This window comes from Mercenaria mercenaria, chromosome 16 (assembly GCF_021730395.1).
Source record: "Mercenaria mercenaria strain notata chromosome 16, MADL_Memer_1, whole genome shotgun sequence".
NCBI lineage: Eukaryota > Metazoa > Mollusca > Bivalvia > Venerida > Veneridae > Mercenaria > Mercenaria mercenaria.
Window position 1 is genome coordinate 41,021,246 of NC_069376.1, and position 19,480 is coordinate 41,040,725.

Below are 19,480 nucleotides of genomic sequence, written 5' to 3' on the forward strand. Positions count from 1 at the left end.
TACCAGTAATAATTTTGATTTTGTATGCTGGAGAAATTTTCTTTCAGCCGTGACACTTTTATGTAACTATGTTGTCAGTCAAGCTGAGTGTAGAAATGCAGTTTTTAGCTTGACTGTTCAAAGAATAGGTAGAGCTGTTGGACTCATCCGTGCGTCGGCGTCCTGATTTGGTTACGTTTTTGTATGCAAGCTGGTACCTTTGTACCCACTTGTGGAAATACATTGAAACTTCACACACTTACTTACTTTGATAAACTGACTTACAGGACACAGGTTCCCTAACTCTATTTTGTTAATTTACAAAATTATGCCCCTCTTTCGACTTAGCAGTTTTGGGTTAAGTTTTTGTATGTAAGCTCAGGTATCTTAGTACCAACTAATGGAAAAGGATTGAAACTTCACACACTTGTCCTTCGTCATGAGCTTTGTTGTACATAGGGGCCACCAGAGCTAAAAATAGAAAAATCTTCAAAAGACATTGTCTCCTAAACTGCTAGTCAGATTTTGAAATAATTTCACACACAAATAGTCCTTGTGTGACCATCAACCAAGATTGTTAAGACTATTCAGATTCATCAAAAACCATTACCGTCAGAGCGCATGGTCGTTTTTCCCTTAAAGAATGTAGTGGAAACTTTAAAAATTTTGTATGAAACTGCAGGCCCTATTTCATAATTTTACACAAATGGGCCATGTGTAAACCTCTACCAAAAGTGTTCAAATTATTCTGATTCATCAAAAACATGGCCACAGGGGCGAGGTCACTTTTCCCTATATTGATATAGTGGAAACTTTAAAAATTTCATTGTAAGAAAATGATTTTAAAATAAGTTTGCACATACTTCTTGGGTGTCCCCTTTACAAAGATTATACAAATTATTTTGTTTCGTCAAAAAACATGGCTGCCAGGGGGAGTGGTCACTTTACCCTGTATGAATGTAGTGGAAACTTTAAAATTCTTCTTGTTTGATAATTATTATCTTTTAGTATCCTATGTCATCACATTCCCCCAATCTTTCATACCACTCCTTTCCACCACCTCATCCCAACACACATGCACATTACCTGTTCGTATATATTTAGTAGGAACTTCTACAACATTGTAGTCAGAAAACATCTGCACTATTTTGAAATCATTCACAGACATTTTACTAGCATAACCATCAACCAAAACTGTTCAAGAAAGCGTTTTAACTCATTCTACTTGATGGATGTTCACAAACTTGGTCTGCATCCTTGCATTGAATTCTCTCAAGGTTTTTTTACTATTTGAAGAATAGTCCAAGGTATTCTACTCACCCTGGCATAGGCATCTGCTTCAGACTTTAGTTAAAGTTTTGCATGCAAGTATGTATAGCTATCATTTAAAGACATAGCTTTGAAACCTTTTTTTTTCTAGGTCAGTTACCAACCTTGTTGGGTCTAGTCCCATAACTGTGACATGTCTTTTGGGCAAATTGTGCCCCCTTTTATTCTTAGAAAATCTTAGTTGAACTTTTGCAGGGAAGTTACTATCTGAAAGGCTAATGCAAATATTGAATTGAAACTTCACACGTTTCTTTGAGTTTATAAACTAGGTCATAGCATCAAGTCCCATAACTCTGACATGTATTTTGCAAAATTATGTCCCCTTTGAACTTGAAAACTTTTTTGTTAAAGTTTTGCATGTTACTATCTCCAAAACCAATGCAAATAATGGATTGCAACTCTATAGTTCTTTAACATATTTGGTAATATTCCTGTTTCTTGGACAACAATTTGAATAGTCAAGCATTGGCTGTCTAATATGGACAGCCCTTGTTGGAATGGTTGTGCCTGAACCCGATTAGATGTTCCAGAGCTAAAAGTAGAAAAAAAAATGATGACTATATCTCATGAACTATTTGATTGATCTTCATTAACTCGGTCTGTAGCATCCTTGGATGAACTTTTTTAGCTCACCTGAGCATAGTGCTCAAGGTGAGCTATTGTGATCACCTTGTCTGGCATCCGGCATCCGTCAACAACAAACTTAAATAATTGAAACTGAAGAGCAGACAACAGATATTTAATTTTAATCAATAAAAAATAGCTGGCCTTTTTTATTCTGTATAAAACGTACAAATTTATAGTGGCTGCAGCACACATCAGGACCCATTTTAAATGACTGTTGCTCACATTTTTAACCAGGTTTTCGTTGGAGTTATTAGATTAGGGTATGTCGTTGGTCGGGGGGCGGGCGGTGTCAAACTGGTGTTTCCGGTCAATAACTTTTGTTTCGGTAAAGATATTTGAATAAAACTTGGTGTGTATGTAGCTTATATCAAGACAAAGGCTGGGATTGATTTTGGGGTTTCTGGGGTCAAGGTCAAGGTCACTGTCACTTAAAATAGAAAAACGGTTTCCGGTCAATAACTTAACTTAGGAATGAGCTATCATGATGAAACTTGGTGTATAGAAAACTTATATAAAGTTGTAGCTTGGGATTGATTTTGGGGTTTCTGGGATCAAGGTCAAGGTCATTGTACTAAAATAGGGTTCGGGTTACTGGGTTTGTGCTAAATGGGTGAACTTGATTCAGTTTACTTTTATTCTTTGAGAGTTTGATCAAGGTCAAGGTCATTGTTACTAAAAATAGGGTTAGGGTTTAGGGTGTTGTGCTTTAAAGTGGTGCACTGTGATTCAGTTTACTTTTTTATTCTTATGAGAAGTGTTGATCAAGGTCAAGGTCATTGTTACTAAAAATAGGGTTAGGGTTTAGGGTTAGGGTTGTGCTTTAAAGTGGTGCACTGTGATTCAGTATACTTTTTTATTCTTATGAAAAGTGTTGAAAACCTGGTTTCATGGCATTGCCGCATTTCTTGTCTTGAAGTTAGTGCTGAATAAAAATCAAAAGTGGGGGTCATGTCTGATGCAAGAAAAATATTTTCAGCCAAACACACAAACTGCAAAATATAGTATATTTCTTTAAGAAGGTTTTCAAACTTAGTAACTTGCAGATCATATATCATAGAAACACATAAGAATTAGTTGTTTTTACCATTTTTTCCATTAAAAATTTAAAGGTACCGGAGGTAAACTGCCTGAATTATAAGATTTATATTCAACAACCGCTAAATGTGAATTCCTCCATGGTATATTGGTAAAGGTGGGAAAGTTTTTATTGCCATGGCAGCCAGGGTTCAATCCCTGGTGCAGACATGTTTTTTTTCCACGATTTCACATTTTAGAAACAAAACCTTGTGTTCTAAGGTTCATTACGGTACCAGTATATGACCAAACTTTGATTTGGAAGAAAGATCATTTCTTAGCCAAACTCTGGTGTCAAGTCCTTTTATTTTGTAAACAACAAACGCATTTTCATATGAATATACTTTATTGTAAAAAATATGCAAAGCAGCCATTATATACATTTAAAAAGAAAGAAATACAGTGATATTTTTTACATGATTTTATGGAATGATTTTGGTTGATTTAATTACATTTTCTTTTGTGTAAGAAGAATTAACAATCTGCACAGTTGACAGTGTTTATCAAGTATGAAAAAAAATGAACAGGTAAGACATTTATTAAAGTATAAAATGTAAATGAGATTAAAAACATTATATACATAATGTACAAAATATAAAAGGTAAGGTACATGTTCCTTGAACTGAGATTTCAAAAAAAATGTGAAGGGGTGGGGAATGATTTACTATATGTTGCCGTACAGAGTACAGACAAAGTGTAGTTTAGAGATGCATATTTTGTTTAATTTTAATGACCAAGAATTAGAGAGAAAAATTGTGAAAGTATATTAAATTAGAGAAAAAATATGAAAGTATGGCATGAAAGTATATTTCATTTAAATACATTCTAAAATCATGTTGTGATATGCAAGGAATTCCTTATATTTCTACATTTGTTTTTCTCTCTCATTTGAAGGAAAAGCTGCATCCTTCAGCTCAAGAAAATTTGTAAATTGAGAAATTAGATAAGGGCTGCAAGAACTAGAAGACTTGATTCCATAATTCAAATGAACAGATACAGTATTAGAAAAAGCAAAATATCTGATTATTGTAAAAACATTTTTTTACCAGTCCTGTTCTTGGCACACATAATCAAAAAAGACATGCATAAGTATTATTTATTTATTTATTATTATGTCTCCCACCACACAGTGGTGTGGGAGGCGTATTGATTTACTCTGTCTGTGTGTGTGTGTGTCCAAGTGTGAATTTACATAATTTTACTAACCTTGAGAATGTACGCCAGCTGGGTTTGAATTTTTAATGAAAATGGCTTCAGAATGAAAGAACAGAAGGTTTAGATGGTTAAATTTTCAATTGGACGTAAAATCACATACTTACACATGTTGTCAGACAATTGCTTTTATACCACAAGTTTCTACAGTATTAAAGATTACAGTAATAGGGGGAAAGAGTTTAATTAGAACATAAGTCTTAAAATGTATATACATGTACACAGTTATGTGATAAAGTGCAACAAAAATTATTTACAAAATGATTACATATTTCTGTGATTAAATCACAAGCCTGCTTGTACTACACCAACTCATTTTTTTTCTTTTTTTTTCGGAAAAAAATCTTTCTAAAATTAAAATATCTTAATCTGTTGAGTTATGAAATGCAACCTGTGAATACTGAAACAAAAAAAGCACCAGCAATCAAAAAGTTTTTAGTAAATGATATGCACTTTACAGCCAAATCAGTTTGTAGTAAACAAGCATCAAATTAGTAACAACAAATTGTATGACAAGAGCACCGCCTTGCGGGTGCTGATGCTCATCTGATTTTTTTGTATAATAGAAAAATTGTCCTACCCATGATTTTCTAAGTCCAAAAAGGGCCATAATTCTTGCAAAAAGCAGGATGGAGTTATGTTTCTTGATATATAGAGTCAGCTTATGATGGTGAACAACAGTTGCAAGTTTCAAAGCAATAGCTTTGATAGTTTAGGAGAAAAGTTTACCTAAACATAAAAGTTAACCAATAAATCTGATATTTTCTAAGTCAAAAAGGGGCCATAATTCTTGCAAAAAGCAGGACAGAGTTATGTTTCTTGCTGTACAGGGTCAGCTTATGATGGTGAACAAGTGTTGCAAGTTTTAAAGCAATACCTTTTATAGTTTAGGAGAAAAGCTGACCTAAACATAAAACTTAACCAGGCAACGCTGATTAAGTGATTACAGTAACTCATCATTTTTTTTTTTTTTTTAAATCAGATGAGCTTAAAATGGTGTCAGTACAAAAATAACCAGATTACAAAATTCTTGTCGTTTTTGATAAAATTTTAGAAAATCTTTTACTAGCACAAACTGAATTCCAGTGTTGGAAGCTGTTAAAACATAATGTAGACTTCCTGTCAAAAGTTGCCTTTTTCAGCTCTCATGATTTGAATTTGGCTGCTTATGTTTTCACTTATAGTCCATTAGTTCACCAAAAGTTACAAAATGTGGCAAGAGGTCCAAGCGACATGCTTAAAAAGTAACTATGGGGTCATGACATTGGAGGCAAAAGTAAACAACCTTTAAACTAAGTTATTTTTAACACAAAATTCTAATTTTGTAAAGCAAGCTAGTCATTCAAGTTAGAGAGAAGCATAATCTCTTATTTGTTCAAACATGAATGTGTTGTTTGATACGGATACTTTTCCTTTTATATCAAAAACAAAGCAAGGAACTGTAGATGTAAAACAAGTCAATTACCTTAAGTATATAAAAGTCATTCAAAATTGATATGTAAATATATATGGTCTATACATCTTTTGTATTATATACACAATTCCTGAAAGATTTTAGTCAGTGATCATTTCTCAGTACTGTGGCGGAACTGTTGACATCTTATATCCAGCATAAGGTGGTGGAGCTTGAGCCTTACGTCTGATCTGGCCCAGACGTAAGCTATCAACAAGGAGACACATCCCAGAGAAAATGGCTAAGAAACCAGCAACCACAGCCAAACCGAAGGACCATGACAGAAAATTCTGGTCAGGACGAGATAACCACTGTCGATCAATATCTGACTTCACTCCGAAAATTATTATGGATAACGTGATCAATACAGCTGGAAAACAATTAAATTTCATCATTAGATCTAGTTATGAACATGAATAACACACTTTGTAGTCATAGAAATTAACTGAAAGTTGAAATTACTGGTAAAAACATAATGTGTAAGACATACCATAACAAATCAAATACACGGCTTTAGAATAAAAGATCATTTTTAGCCAAAGTCTGGAAGTTTTGGCCTTTAACAGCATAACAATTATTTTTTTCAGTAATTTGGCTTTAAGCCTTATGAAATCTACAAAGCGCATAATGAAAATTCAAATACTTTTATTAAGTTGTAAACATGAACAATATTTTACATGTACAGATTCTAATTAGTAATGTCAATTAGGCAGAAACTGAAAATATACCTGATGAAAATATCAGTATTGCGTTTGTCAGCTGGGCAATAGACGCTCTGTGTGGTGGACAGAACTTGAGGATACCAAGCAGACACAGTAGACTGGTCACCAAGGACAGTATCAAGTTCAAGGTCATCATAATCTGTACAGCCAGGAACCAGTCTGAAATGGGAGCAGGAAAAAATATTACTTTAAATATACAAGGCCGTCGCGGGCCCGAGCATTTTATCAGCCGTACCAGCTTTTTTTTCGCATAAAATTTCAGCTTTTGCTTAGATTAAAAGTGCCGAAATATTGCCTTGCTAATTATCGGCAACGAGAGGTATCTGTCATGATTGCCCGCGGGGTGTGAAAACTTCGGCACACTTCGTGTCAAAAGTAACGACCCTGCCTGATTGGATTAATCATAATTAAACGCTTATCTGATATATCTTTAATCCGGGCGATTTTTTTTATAATCTATAATAATTGCTTTGATGGAAAAAAAATAGTCGTATGTTTAAAAAAATTGGAAACAATTGTGTTTTTCGTGGTATAATAAAACAAAACTAACCGAAAGCTAATTTCTTCTAATTATTTTGAATAATCTTAAATAATTGCTTTAAATCAAATAAAATGCCGACGTACATCTCAACTACTTCGTTTCTATCTACTCTAAATTCTGAAACCGTATGCTTAACTTGTTGCTTAACGTATTGCTGCAAAATGGACATACCTGAAATTTCAAATCAACCTAAGACATTTAAATTTCCGAAACGCACCTTTGGTCAGAAAAATCCGGTGAACAGAAGTTTTCAGCCTTCGTGGTTCACCAATAGATCGTGGTTGCATTACGATGAAACTAATGACCTTGCTTATTGTCATGTGTGTATGGTTGCTCACATAGACGGCAAGTTGTCAAGTTCGAATCTTGATAAAGCCTTCATTATTAATGCCACCGCCTGATGAGACTCACAGAGGGGTCGAAATAGTTGTTGTCTTTTGTATTGGCTGACACTCAGAAGTAAAATACATCAATATTCATTGGGCAAATGTCGGATAGTTATCCTTGAAAACTGTTATAAAATTGACTGAAAATCTTAATGGAAAATGCTTTCAAGATCCAAGGAAAACGCACTTACGGGCATCCCAAATCTTAAAATTTTCTCGGGGGAGACCCCCCAAACCCCCCTTACAAGAGGGGGGAACCCCGCTCTCCTGCCTTCGGCACTCGCGGGACGCCTTCGACGTCCCATGGCCGGGCCACTTTTTCGAAGCCGGCGACGGCCCTGATATAAGCAAGGAAATTTTGTAAGTATATTAGTGTGAAATATAAAAATGAATTTATCAAACAACTGAGTTTTCAAAAACCAGCAGTCTGTGTTAGTTTTGTGTGTAAACTACTGCTTTGAGTGTGAAGGTGTTTGGTTTGATCCCTGGTACCAATGTAACAAAGATGTGAAAAATGATGCAGCAAACTGGTAGCCCCCATGATTGAGTGGTACCATATTTAAAAGTGTTTTGTAGGGGGCATAAAACAAGCTTAGGTATTGCAGTCTATATATAATAATTTCCAGTTGGGGTGTTTACCTTAATTAATAAAAGCCAGAAACTAAAACACAAAACAATAATAACTAGAGCTATCACTAAAGGTGATGAATGTACCCCCCGCATGCACTGACACAGTACATTGCAATTTCATGCACACAAGATTGCATAATTATGTGGACTGTATGTATATAGACTGTATGTATACAGTATAGTAACAAAAAACAAAGTCCCATAACTATGCAGAATATTTATCTAAAAGAATGTAACATGCACCATGCACAACTAGGGTTGGTACTGATCACTTGTGTGAAGTTTCATTAAATTGTGTGTAAGGGTTTAGTAGATTAGGCACGCACAAGATTGCATATGCAGACTGTATGTACATAGTATGTTAACAAGAAACAAAGTCCCATAACTCTGCAATTTTTGTCGCTGAAAGAACCTAACATGCCCCATGCACAACTACTGTTGTTACTGATCACTTGTGTGAAGTTTCATTAAATTGTGTCAAGGGGATGAGGAGAGATGGTGCGCACAAGATTGTGTCTATGTATATAGTATAGTAACAAAAAAACAAAGTCCCGTAACTCTGCAAAAAAAAATTCTGAAAGAACCTAACATGCCCCATGCACAACTACTGTTGTTACTGATCACTTGTGTGAAGTTTCATTAAATTGTGTCAAGGGGATGAGGAGAGATGGTGCGCACAAGATTGTGTCTATGTATATAGTATAGTAACAAAAAAACAAAGTCCCATAACTCTGCAAATTTTTTTTCTAAAAGAACCTAACATGCCCCATGCACAACTACTGTTGGTACTGATCACTTGTGTGAAGTTTCATTAAATTGTGTCAAGGGGAAGAGGAGAGATGGTGCGCACAAGATTGTGTCTATGTATATAGTATAGTAACAAAAAAAACAAAGTCCCATAACTCTGCAAATTTTTTTTCTAAAAGAACCTAACATGTCCCATGCACAACTACTGTTGGTACTGATCACTTGTGTGAAGTTTCATTAAATTCTGTCAAGGGGATAAGGAGAGATGGTGCGCACAAGATTGCGTCTACGGACAGACGGACGGACAGACAGACAGACGGACAGACAGACAGACAGACAACCTGAAACCAGTATACCCCCCCCCTTACAACTTTGTTGTCGGGGGGTACAATTATACAGAAGGCACTGAATTGCCTAAATCAGCTGATTCAACAGGCTATCAGTTTGATATGTGATTAAAGGGCAATTCTTTTCCCAGGACAACTTTCATCTTCCCCCTCTCGTTCTTGTGCGGAAGCTGTCAGTTAATTTGTGCTACTTACATTTCTATCCATATGCGCATTATATATGATAAAGCAAAGGGGTATGTATGGCCCATCACTTAAAGGTTTTGGGGTGGTCTGGGGTATACAGGTCCCAGAAAAGTCACAAATTAGCTATATAGCTAAATCTAGCTATATATAGCTAGAAGTAGCTATAAAACCAATACCAATAAGGCAAAATATGTCAAAACAAGATGCAAAATGGTCATAATATCGTCCTAAAGGTTTGTAAGATGAAAGACAATAACACAAAACCAAGATCTTTGTAGTCACTTTTTCAATAACTGCAGCAGTATTTTGCGATAAATCATCGCTGAATTTTTCACTTGTGATAATCATCGTGTATATGACAAATTTGTAATAAATGACTAATCGCAGAAATTCGCAACATGTATTGAAACTGAAACTGCATAGATCTCCATTCTTTGTGATTGTCTTTTGTCTCATAAACCATTTGAATGGGATAATAACTATTTTATATTTGATATTCACACATTTTGAACAATTGTTATTGGTTTTATAGCTATTTCTAGCTATATATAGCTAGATTTAGCTATATAGCTAATTTGTGACTTTTCTGGGACCTGGTATAGTAATCCCCAAAACCTTTGTGTGATGTACCTCTTTGTGATTAAAGTATATAATTGATACTTACTTGGATTAAGCCAGTCGAAAATTGGTCTGTATTCATAGGAGAAGATCCAAGCACATCCATCGTAGGTTTTCCCTAAGCTGTCTCTGTCATAAGCAAAGTTGTTGAAGCAGGCCTCCCAGAGGCCCAGATTCCTAAATCTGCTGTTGGCCTCTTTGTAACTCTCCAACCAGTAGGAAGTCGAAAATGAGATAATGGTACAAACACATGAAAGGGTGGCTAAAGCCGCCCCACAAAGAGTCAAAACATCTTTTCCCATTTTATCTTGTGTATTTTTACAGGAAATGCATTTGATCAAACGGTCGAGTCTATTTCACACCTGGAGGGGCGTGTCGCTCAGGTGCGAAAAATGACAATAAATTTTTGATTAGAATTACTCAAAACGTTGCTCAGTTTTTAAATTGAGTTATTTGTTAAACTTTTTAATCAATTATTTATTCAAATGAATGACTCCAAATCGATTTATATTGGTTTTAATTTCAAAAATGTTACATTTCGTCAATGATATAAGCGGCACAATTGTTGTTTACCTGAGATGACCTAATTAGTCACGCAGGTATTTCGAAGGTATGTCAGCGAAGAATTTTATAACAGGTTGTCTTGTTCCAGTTGAAATAGTGAAAATATGTGCAAAAACAGTGCATTATCATTTCCACATGTATTTTCTAGGAAATATTCGCACAAAGTGAAGGCAGTTTTAGTCATTCAAATGGTATTAAAATAAAGTCGCTTACATCATGAACACTTCCGTGTTTTGTGATTAACACTAAATTCCATATCTGTAATAGTCAGGTTAAAAACTCTTTACAGATTGATGATGTACGCCTATTTATTATATAAACGTAACTGATTTTACCGATTTTCCTTTTATTTTAGGCAGAACAAGACTACTTTGTGGCGTGCTTTTACCTGTCAACCCTATACAGGTGTGAAGGTGGAATCGCCTACCTGAGTCATAAACAGAAATCAAAATGGCGAGCGATCCGAAATACAAGATAAGTCCTGGTATGCGACTGTATTGGTGTGGACTTGTCTCATCAATAGCAGCTTTTTGTTCAGTGTTCCTGGGGTTCTGTAGCCCATACTGGTACCAGTCTTGGAGAAGGGTTCACAGTCCTTTAGCCAATGTTGGATTGTGGCACATTTGCTTGTCTGGCTATGTCAAACCAAGAGATCCACAGATGCAAAGTTACGTTGGTTGTTGGTGGATTCACTCTTCCTTCTTCGGTGATGTTCAGGAATTTATTATGCCACGTAAGTATGAAAGTAACAATTTATGTGGCATTCATAAAATTAAATTTGCTTATTATGCCGTGTAAGTTGAAACAACGTACTCTACAGCTAACATGTTTCTTTCACTAGCACAGTGTTCCGTTAGGGCCAGCGACTGTGAAGTGAACTTACTCAGCAGCGGGACAGTACCATGGCTAAGCTTGAGAGTACGATTGTGATAACAAGACAGTACACTTGTGAAGCGCAACAGTTATATGATGGTTGTCATTGCACTTCGCCATCATACTGTCATGCTTCACCATTGTAGTGTCGCACTTCACCATCGTACTGTTGCGCTTATGTCGTGATGCGCCATTGTAGTGTCACCAATCACTATCATACCTTCGCGCTTCACGTTCATAGGGTGCAGGTGCTGGCCCTATTCATGAATACAGTACACCAGCAACATTCTAAAATTGTTCTAAGTACTAACCATGCTTCTCTTGATAATATCTTTTACAGCCTTTAATGCTTGTCATTCTTGAAAAATACTTAATACCCAGACACACAAAGTATTATGTTTAAGACAGATAGTTTAACGAATTTATAGACTAGTTAAAAATATCCCCTTGTGAACATATTTGATTCAATTGATTTATTTATCTTATTTTTACTTATGTCTCATCACATGTACAGCGCCATATAATAATTCATATAATAAAGCAACAAGGTACATAATGCCGCTCTATACAGAACTATAAGAGACAAAATACCATATATACATATTAACAGTGTTCCAATTCTTTATATAAAACACTGACTTAAAACATCACTCTTTATAAAAAGGGGTGGATAGTTACACTAGACTAAACTAAACTAAAACCTAGACTAGTCACACTGTGTACAAGATGTACCCAATAAATTAATTTTTAGCTCATCTGATTTTTTGGAAAAAAATGATGAGTTATTGTCATCACTTGAGCGGTTGTCGGCGTGGGCGTTGCCTGGTTAAGTTTTATGTTTAGGTCAGCTTTTCTCCTAAACTATCAAAGCTATTGCTTTGAAACTTGGAATACTTGTTCACCATCATAAGCTGACCCTGTATAGCAAGAAACATAACTCCATCTTGCTTTTTGCAAGATTTATGGCCCCTTTTGTACTTAGAAAATATCAGATTTCTTGGTTAAGTTTTATGTTTAGGTCAACTTTTCTCCTAAACTATCAAAACTATTGCTTTGAAACTTGGAATACTTGTTCACCATCATAAGCAGACCCTGTACATCAAGAAACATAACTCCATCTTGCTTTTTGCAAGAATTATTGCCCCTTTTGGACTTAGAAAATCAGTTTTCTTGGTTAAGTTTTATGTTTAGGTCAGCTTTTATCCTCAACTATCAAAGCTATTCCTTTAAAACTTGCAACACTTGTTCACCATCATAAGCTGACCCTGTACAGCAAGAAACATAACTCCATCCTGCTTTTTGCAAGATTTATGGCCCCTTTTGGACTTAGAAAATATCAGATTTCTTGGTTAAGTTTTATGTTTAGGTCAACTTTTTCTCTTAAACTATCAAAGCTATTGCTTTAAAACTTGCAACTCTTGTTCACCATCATAAGCTGACCCATTACAGCAAGCAACATAACTCCATCCTGCTTTTTGCAATAATTATTGCCCCTTTTAGACTTAGAAAAATCATTTTCTTGGTTGAATATTATGTTTAAGTCAACTTTTCTCATAAACTATCAAAGCTATTGCTTTAAAACTTGCAACAGTTTTTCACCATCATAAGTGGACACTGTACATCAAGAAACATAACTCTATCCTGCTTTTTGCAAGAGTGATGGCCCTTTTTAGACTTAGAAAATCATGGGTAGGACAATATTTCTGTTATACAAAAAAAATCAGATGAGCGTCAGCACCCGCAAGGCGGTGCTCTTGTTTATTTTCATCTGAAAGAAGTATAAAATACATTTATTTTTATAATAAGCTCTTTGGTTTCATTGCTAATGAATTACCACTTAATTACCAATTATTTTTGTACCCCCCGACAACAAAGTTGTAAGGGGGGGTATACTGGTTTCAGGTTGTCTGTCTGTCTGTCCGTCTGGCCGTCTGTCCGTCTGTCCATAGACGCAATCTTGTGCGCACCATCTCTCCTTATCCCCTTGACAGAATTTAATGAAACTTCACACAAGTGATCAGTACCAACAGTAGTTGTGCATGGGGCATGTTAGGTTCTTTTAGAAAATTTTTTTGCAGAGTTATGGGACTTTGTTTTTTTGTTACTATACTATATACATAGACACAATCTTGTGCGCACCATCTCTCCTCATCCCCTTGACACAATTTAATGAAACTTCACACAAGTGATCAGTCCCAACAGTAGTTGTGCATGGGGCATGTTAGGTTCTTTTAGAAAAAAAATTTGCACAGTTATGGGACTTTGTTTTTTTGTTACTATACTATATACATAGACACAATCTTGTGCGCACCATCTCTCCTCATCCCCTTGACACAATTTAATGAAACTTCACACAAGTGATCAGTAACAACAGTAGTTGTGCATGGGGCATGTTAGGTTCTTTCAGAAAAAAAATTTGCAGAGCTATGGGACTTTGTTTTTTTGTTACTATACTATATACATAGACACAATCTTGTGCACACCATCTCTCCTCATCCCCTTGACACAATTTAATGAAACTTCACACAAGTGATCAGTAACAACAGTAGTTGTGCATGGGGCATGTTAGGTTCTTTCAGCGACAAAAATTGCAGAGTTATGGGACTTTGTTTCTTGTTAACATACTATGTACATACAGTCTGCATATGCAATCTTGTGCATGCCTAATCTACCAAACCCTTACACACAATTTAATGAAACTTCACACAAGTGATCAGTACCAACCCTAGTTGTGCATGGTGCATGTTACATTCTTTTAGATAAATATTCTGCATAGTTATGGGACTTTGTTTTTTGTTACTATACTGTATACATACAGACTATATACATACAGTCCACATAATTATGCAATCTTGTGTGCGTCAAATTGCAATGTACTGTGTCAATGCATGCGGGGGGTACATTCATCACCTTTAGTGATAGCTCTAGTTCAATATGGTTTTGTGCATGCCAACCCCTAGTTTTCTTCATAATGATATGTCCAGTTGGACCTCTCGCACTGTTTGTGATAATGGAATATATTTAACTATGTAAGTTTTATCAAACCTTTACATTACAGCATGGTTTCGAGCTTGCCAGGCGCTGGTTATCTTCACACTGATCTGCAATATTTGTTCTCTGATACTGTGTGTGATATATGTAGTGGAGAAGTGGAGACGGAAGGTGTACGGAAACAGATACGTCCTTGTTCACATCATCAATGCTGTGTTACTGTTTGCAGCAGGTATGTGAAGTATTAACATAGGAAAATTATATTTCCACAATGAGATTTTATGCTATTCATCATTTTAAAGCGATGATGGATGTAATACCTTCTATTGCACACCTCCAGATTCATGTCAGTTTTTTTTTTTTATTTAGAAAATGCTTTGTTAGGAATTACAATAGGAAGGGATTTTGAAATTATTATATACATTTTATGAAGTTTTTATAGATAAAAAAAACCCCTAATATGTAGAAAATTCTCATAAATAAATATGCACTTCTGAAATTTGTTATAGAATAGAATGAATTGATAGTGCTAACTCAGCAAAGTCAGTATTTTTAGTTCCACTGCTATTTTGTCTCTAAATAAATTATTTAATTTATGAATGAGTGAACTAAGAACCAAAGAAATATCTATAGCATCAGAGAACTGTGAATATTAACCCTTACTGTTCTAAATTTCTTTAGTGAACTTGTCCATCTTGGAATTTGGACAGTACGTACCATTAACTGTTATAAGGGGTGTTTGCAAAAAGATACTGGCTGAATAGCGAACATAATGCAGATCATAATTATGCAGGCTGATCATGATCTACATTGGTCGCAAAGGCAGAATCAGTCGTGTCCAGCAATAGTTAAGATGTCAATAAGAGTTAAGATGAATCATGATGAAAATAATATTTATTGTATATTTAAGTATGCACTGACTTTTTATGCTCCTTCAGAATCTTTTTCAGGAATTATGAACTACTGAAAAGGAAGGTTACTGCTTTATATGAGATTTTACAATTCAGCTTGTGTGTAAAATTCAGAATAAACTAGAAAATGCTTTTGAAAAAAAGCGCATGTCTCCCCAAATGCAAAGTCCTATAGGCAAGAAGTCAATAGGGGTCAGGAGGGAAAGTCAAAGAGACACTCATGGTTGGCTGCAATAGGGATCATCTACTTGGCATGTCCAATCATCCCGCTAAATTTCAACACTCTTGGCCTAGTGGTTCTCAAGTCACTGTTCAGGCTTCTGTGACCTTGACCTTTGATCAAGTGACCTCAAAATAAATAGGGGTCATCTACTCTGCATGTCCAATCATCCTATTAAGTTTCAACATTGTAGGTCAAGTGGTTCTCAAGTTATTTCCAAAAAATGATTTTACATGAACAGGCCACTGTGACCTTGACCTTTAATAGACTGACCCCAAAATCAATAGGGGTCATCTACTCTGCATGTTCAATCATCCTATGAAGTTTCAACATCCTGGGTCAAGTGGTTCTCAAGATATTGATCGGAACTGGTTATCAATGGTCAGGCCCCTGTGACCGTGACCTTTAATGGAGTGACCCCAAAAACAATAGGGGTCATCTACTCTTCATGGCCAATCATCCTATGAAGTTTCAACATTCTGGGTCAAGTGGTTCTCAAGTTACTGACCGGAAATGGTTTTCAATGTTCGGGCCCCTGTGACCTTGACCTTTAATGGAGTGACCCCAAAATCGATAGGGGTCATCTGCTTTGTATGTACAATCATCCTATGAAGTTTCAACATTCTGGGCCAAGTGGTTCTCTAGTTAATGATCGGAAATGGTTTTCCATGTTCAGGCCCCTGTGACCTTGACCTTTGATGGAGTGACCCCAAAATCGATAGGGGTCATCTACTTTGTATGTACAATCATCCTATGAAGTTTCAACATTCTGGGTCAAGTGGTTCTCTAGTTATTGATCGGAAATGGTTTTCCATGTTCAGGCCCCTGTGACCTTGACCTTTGATGGAGTGACCCCAAAATCAATAGGGGTCATCTACTCTTTATGATCAATCATCCTATGAAGTTTCAATATTCTGGGTCAAGTGGTTCTCTAGTTATTGATCGGAAATGGTTTTCAATGTTCGGGCCCCTGTGACCTTGACCTTTGACGGAGTGACCCCAAAAACAATAGGGGTCGTCTACTCCAGCAGCCCTACAACCCTATGAAGTTTGAAGGTTCTAGGTCAAATGGTTCTCCAGTTATTGCTCGGAAATGAAGTGTGACGTACGGACGGACGGACAGACAGGGCAAAAACAATATGTCTCCTGAGGGAGACATAAATATTATTGATAGTGCAAGCGGCGTAAGAGTATGCTCTCTGATGTTTTTGTTGATTTTTCTTTTTAGCATTCCTCGTCTTCATTGTATCCTTGGTGTTTGCCGAGATGGCAAGACAAGAGAACTATTTTCCACGACCTTGGATGAACTACCTCTCCTGGTCATATGGGTTCAACGTTCTGTCGGGATTCTTCTCAGCATTTGGTGGTATATGCCTGTTTATCATGGCCATGATTTTGAAAGAAAAACTTTTCGCAAGTGAAGGTGTTGCTAAAGAATTTGGCACAAATCAGGGAAGTGAAAGTGTTATCACAGGGGTAGGAGGAGCGGTTTCAGAGAAAAGCAAAAGTGAATCCTTTGTCTAGTGAACTTTTTTCATGCAGATACGCACAATTTATTTTACATAACATTTTGCTACATTCCATATATCAGGTACTACTTGATAGTGTTGTCTGCAAACTTTTTAACAGTGGCTTTAATTCTTAAATAAGGTTTACCTAGAGTTGTAGATTTTTCGAATTATCTAACAAGAAATTAAAGCTGAATTTTCATGCTGTAGTAAACTTTGACAGACTTGATATTTAGTTAAATTGAAGTTGAAGCTTCATTCAGTTTGTTAAGAATTTGTTTGCAGTAAATTTTTTAAATACACTAGGAGTAAGAGCGAATACTGTCATAAATTTTAATGATTTCAAAATGTTTTGAAAACTTAAGGTGATAAGAGAAAATCGGAATTAACAATCATTAAGAAGTTACTGTAAAAAAGAAATAAGTGCAAATTATTTGTATGTAGATCACAGTCATATTGGACTTAAAATTTTATGTATATATAGAATACTTATGATCATGTAAATTGTATATAGGTTCACACTTCACTGGCCCATTTTTACCCTGCTCCAAGCTCGTTTCTTGTGCTTTATTATTCTGGTACACAAAGGTGTAGGTTATTTTTTTTTTTTTAAGTGTTGCTTATACTTGAAACTTTACATCAGTAATAACTTCTGTCCATGTTCTCAGTCATGGCCTTGTTCAGGAAAGTTCTGTCATTGTAAAAAGCAATATGTATAAGCAGTAGATATGGTTCATAAGCTTTGGAAAAAACATTTGATAAGACAATCTTTAGCTCAACTGATTTTTGAAAAAAATCTACGAGGTATTGTCATCGCTTGATCATTGGTGTCGGTGTTGGTAAATTTTTTTGTTTCGGTCCACCTTTTCTCAAAAACTGTAGGAGCTACAGCTTTGAAACTCTGCACACTTGTTTATCATCATTAGGAGACTATGTAGGCCAAGAACCATAACTCTGATAGGCATTTTGTCAAAATTATGGACCTTTTTTACTTAGAAAATTTGAGTTTCTTGGTTAAAATTTTTGTTCAGGTCCACTTTTTCTCAAAAACTACAATAGCTACAGCTTTGAAACTTTGCACACTTGTTTATCATTATTAGGTTACTATGTAGGCCAAGAACAATAACTCTTTTCAAGTCAAATACATCATCAGATACTAATGTTATGGACAGGTTTGCATTTAGACAGACAAGGGAAATTTCGTTATTATTTTTGAATAGTCTAGATTGGTATATTGTCAGACAGTTTTTGTATGTACATGTATATACAGTCATTAAGGATCATACACATACATGTGTTTATTGTCATTTAACTTTATAAAACAGCTGCAATGTATTATTATTCATGGTTCATTTTTTCTCATCCATAATACTGAAGTAGTTCATAATTTCATACTTCTCACAGACTTTGTTTTCACAGTTCTAGTATAACCTATACTTTTTCGCAGTTCTGCAGTATAACCTATAGTGTATTATTTTAAATAGGTTATTTTAAAAAGTAAACAAAGACTCTTCCAAAATTCCAAAATTACACAACTTGTTACAGAATTATTTAAATAAAATGATTGTCTTGTAAGACTTCAAATTCTGGGGAGTTTTCTATTGAAATAGGATAAGCTGTCATTATTTGTGTTTAACAGGAGGGGATTAAAAAAAAAAGATTTTAGCAGTTTTTGCGCAAATATTGAGGTCATTTTTTAAAATGTTAACCAGATCAGATGCTAAAGAAACCTAATGCATTCCAGTTTAGAAGTGTTTGTAATATTTCTTGTACTTAAAGTATTATTTCATGAATTAATATATCTCAACAATATTTGTATGTCATCTCTTTAATCAACAAGTACTCACTGGTATATCAAATATTTTCATGTGACCAACATCAGACTCCAGTGAAATTAAGAGATAAATCATGGATGTTATGGATTAATTTTTCCATAAAAGGAATTAAATAAGAATTTTTAGTTTAGACAAAAGTAAATACATGTATGCTTAAATATCAGCAAAAATAATTCCTTGCAAATACGGTATGTATTATTCTGCAGTATTTCATAGTTTTATATTGGAATGCAGATTTCATTTTATGATTTATGTGATCTTACAGCATTAACAGCAACTTCTTTTATAGCTTCTGCTTCTGAAAAAGAAACAGGATATTAGGGCTGAAAAATAGTGTTTGTTTCAAGTAACATGCTCCCGCCCCCTCTGAAAAAATTAAAAAATAGGGTAGGTAGGTTGGAAAAAGTTTTTTTCAGATTTTTTTTTACAATGAAGAAACAGCTACACAAAGCGAAAAGTATAAAAAAAATAGCGAAAAATATTGAACAAATTTCCAGCGCCATAAAAACATTTAGGGATTCAGCAAATTTTTAGGGTAGGTCGAGATACCGGACACAATTTTTTTTAGACCTTACTGGATTTGTACATACAACTGTGTCACACAACTCATCTGCATATACTTTTCATATTGTTCATGTTTTATACCTGTATATATTACTGTAAGTGAAAATCATTATATATTTTTGTATAAAGTGATCATATATATATAATAAATCATTTTCTACCA

General features: G+C 35.1%; 2 protein-coding genes across 2 annotated transcripts; one reads left to right on the forward strand and one right to left on the reverse strand.

Annotated features, from left to right (window-relative positions):
* Positions 1 to 3,336: 3,336 nt before the first annotated feature.
* On the reverse strand, positions 3,337 to 10,242 carry LOC123540154 (uncharacterized). Its single transcript, XM_045324958.2, has 3 exons — positions 9,898 to 10,242; positions 6,403 to 6,555; positions 3,337 to 6,044 (listed from the first exon to the last, which is right to left on the reverse strand). The coding sequence occupies exons 1-3, from the start codon at positions 10,151 to 10,153 to the stop codon at positions 5,794 to 5,796; spliced, it is 660 nt and encodes a 219-aa protein (XP_045180893.1). The 5' UTR covers positions 10,154 to 10,242; the 3' UTR covers positions 3,337 to 5,793.
* A 103-nt stretch (positions 10,243 to 10,345) lies between these two features.
* On the forward strand, positions 10,346 to 19,480 carry LOC123540153 (uncharacterized). The gene is made up of 4 exons (XM_045324957.2): positions 10,346 to 10,461; positions 10,771 to 11,148; positions 14,347 to 14,511; positions 16,639 to 19,480. The coding sequence occupies exons 2-4, from the start codon at positions 10,866 to 10,868 to the stop codon at positions 16,932 to 16,934; spliced, it is 744 nt and encodes a 247-aa protein (XP_045180892.1). The 5' UTR covers positions 10,346 to 10,461; positions 10,771 to 10,865; the 3' UTR covers positions 16,935 to 19,480.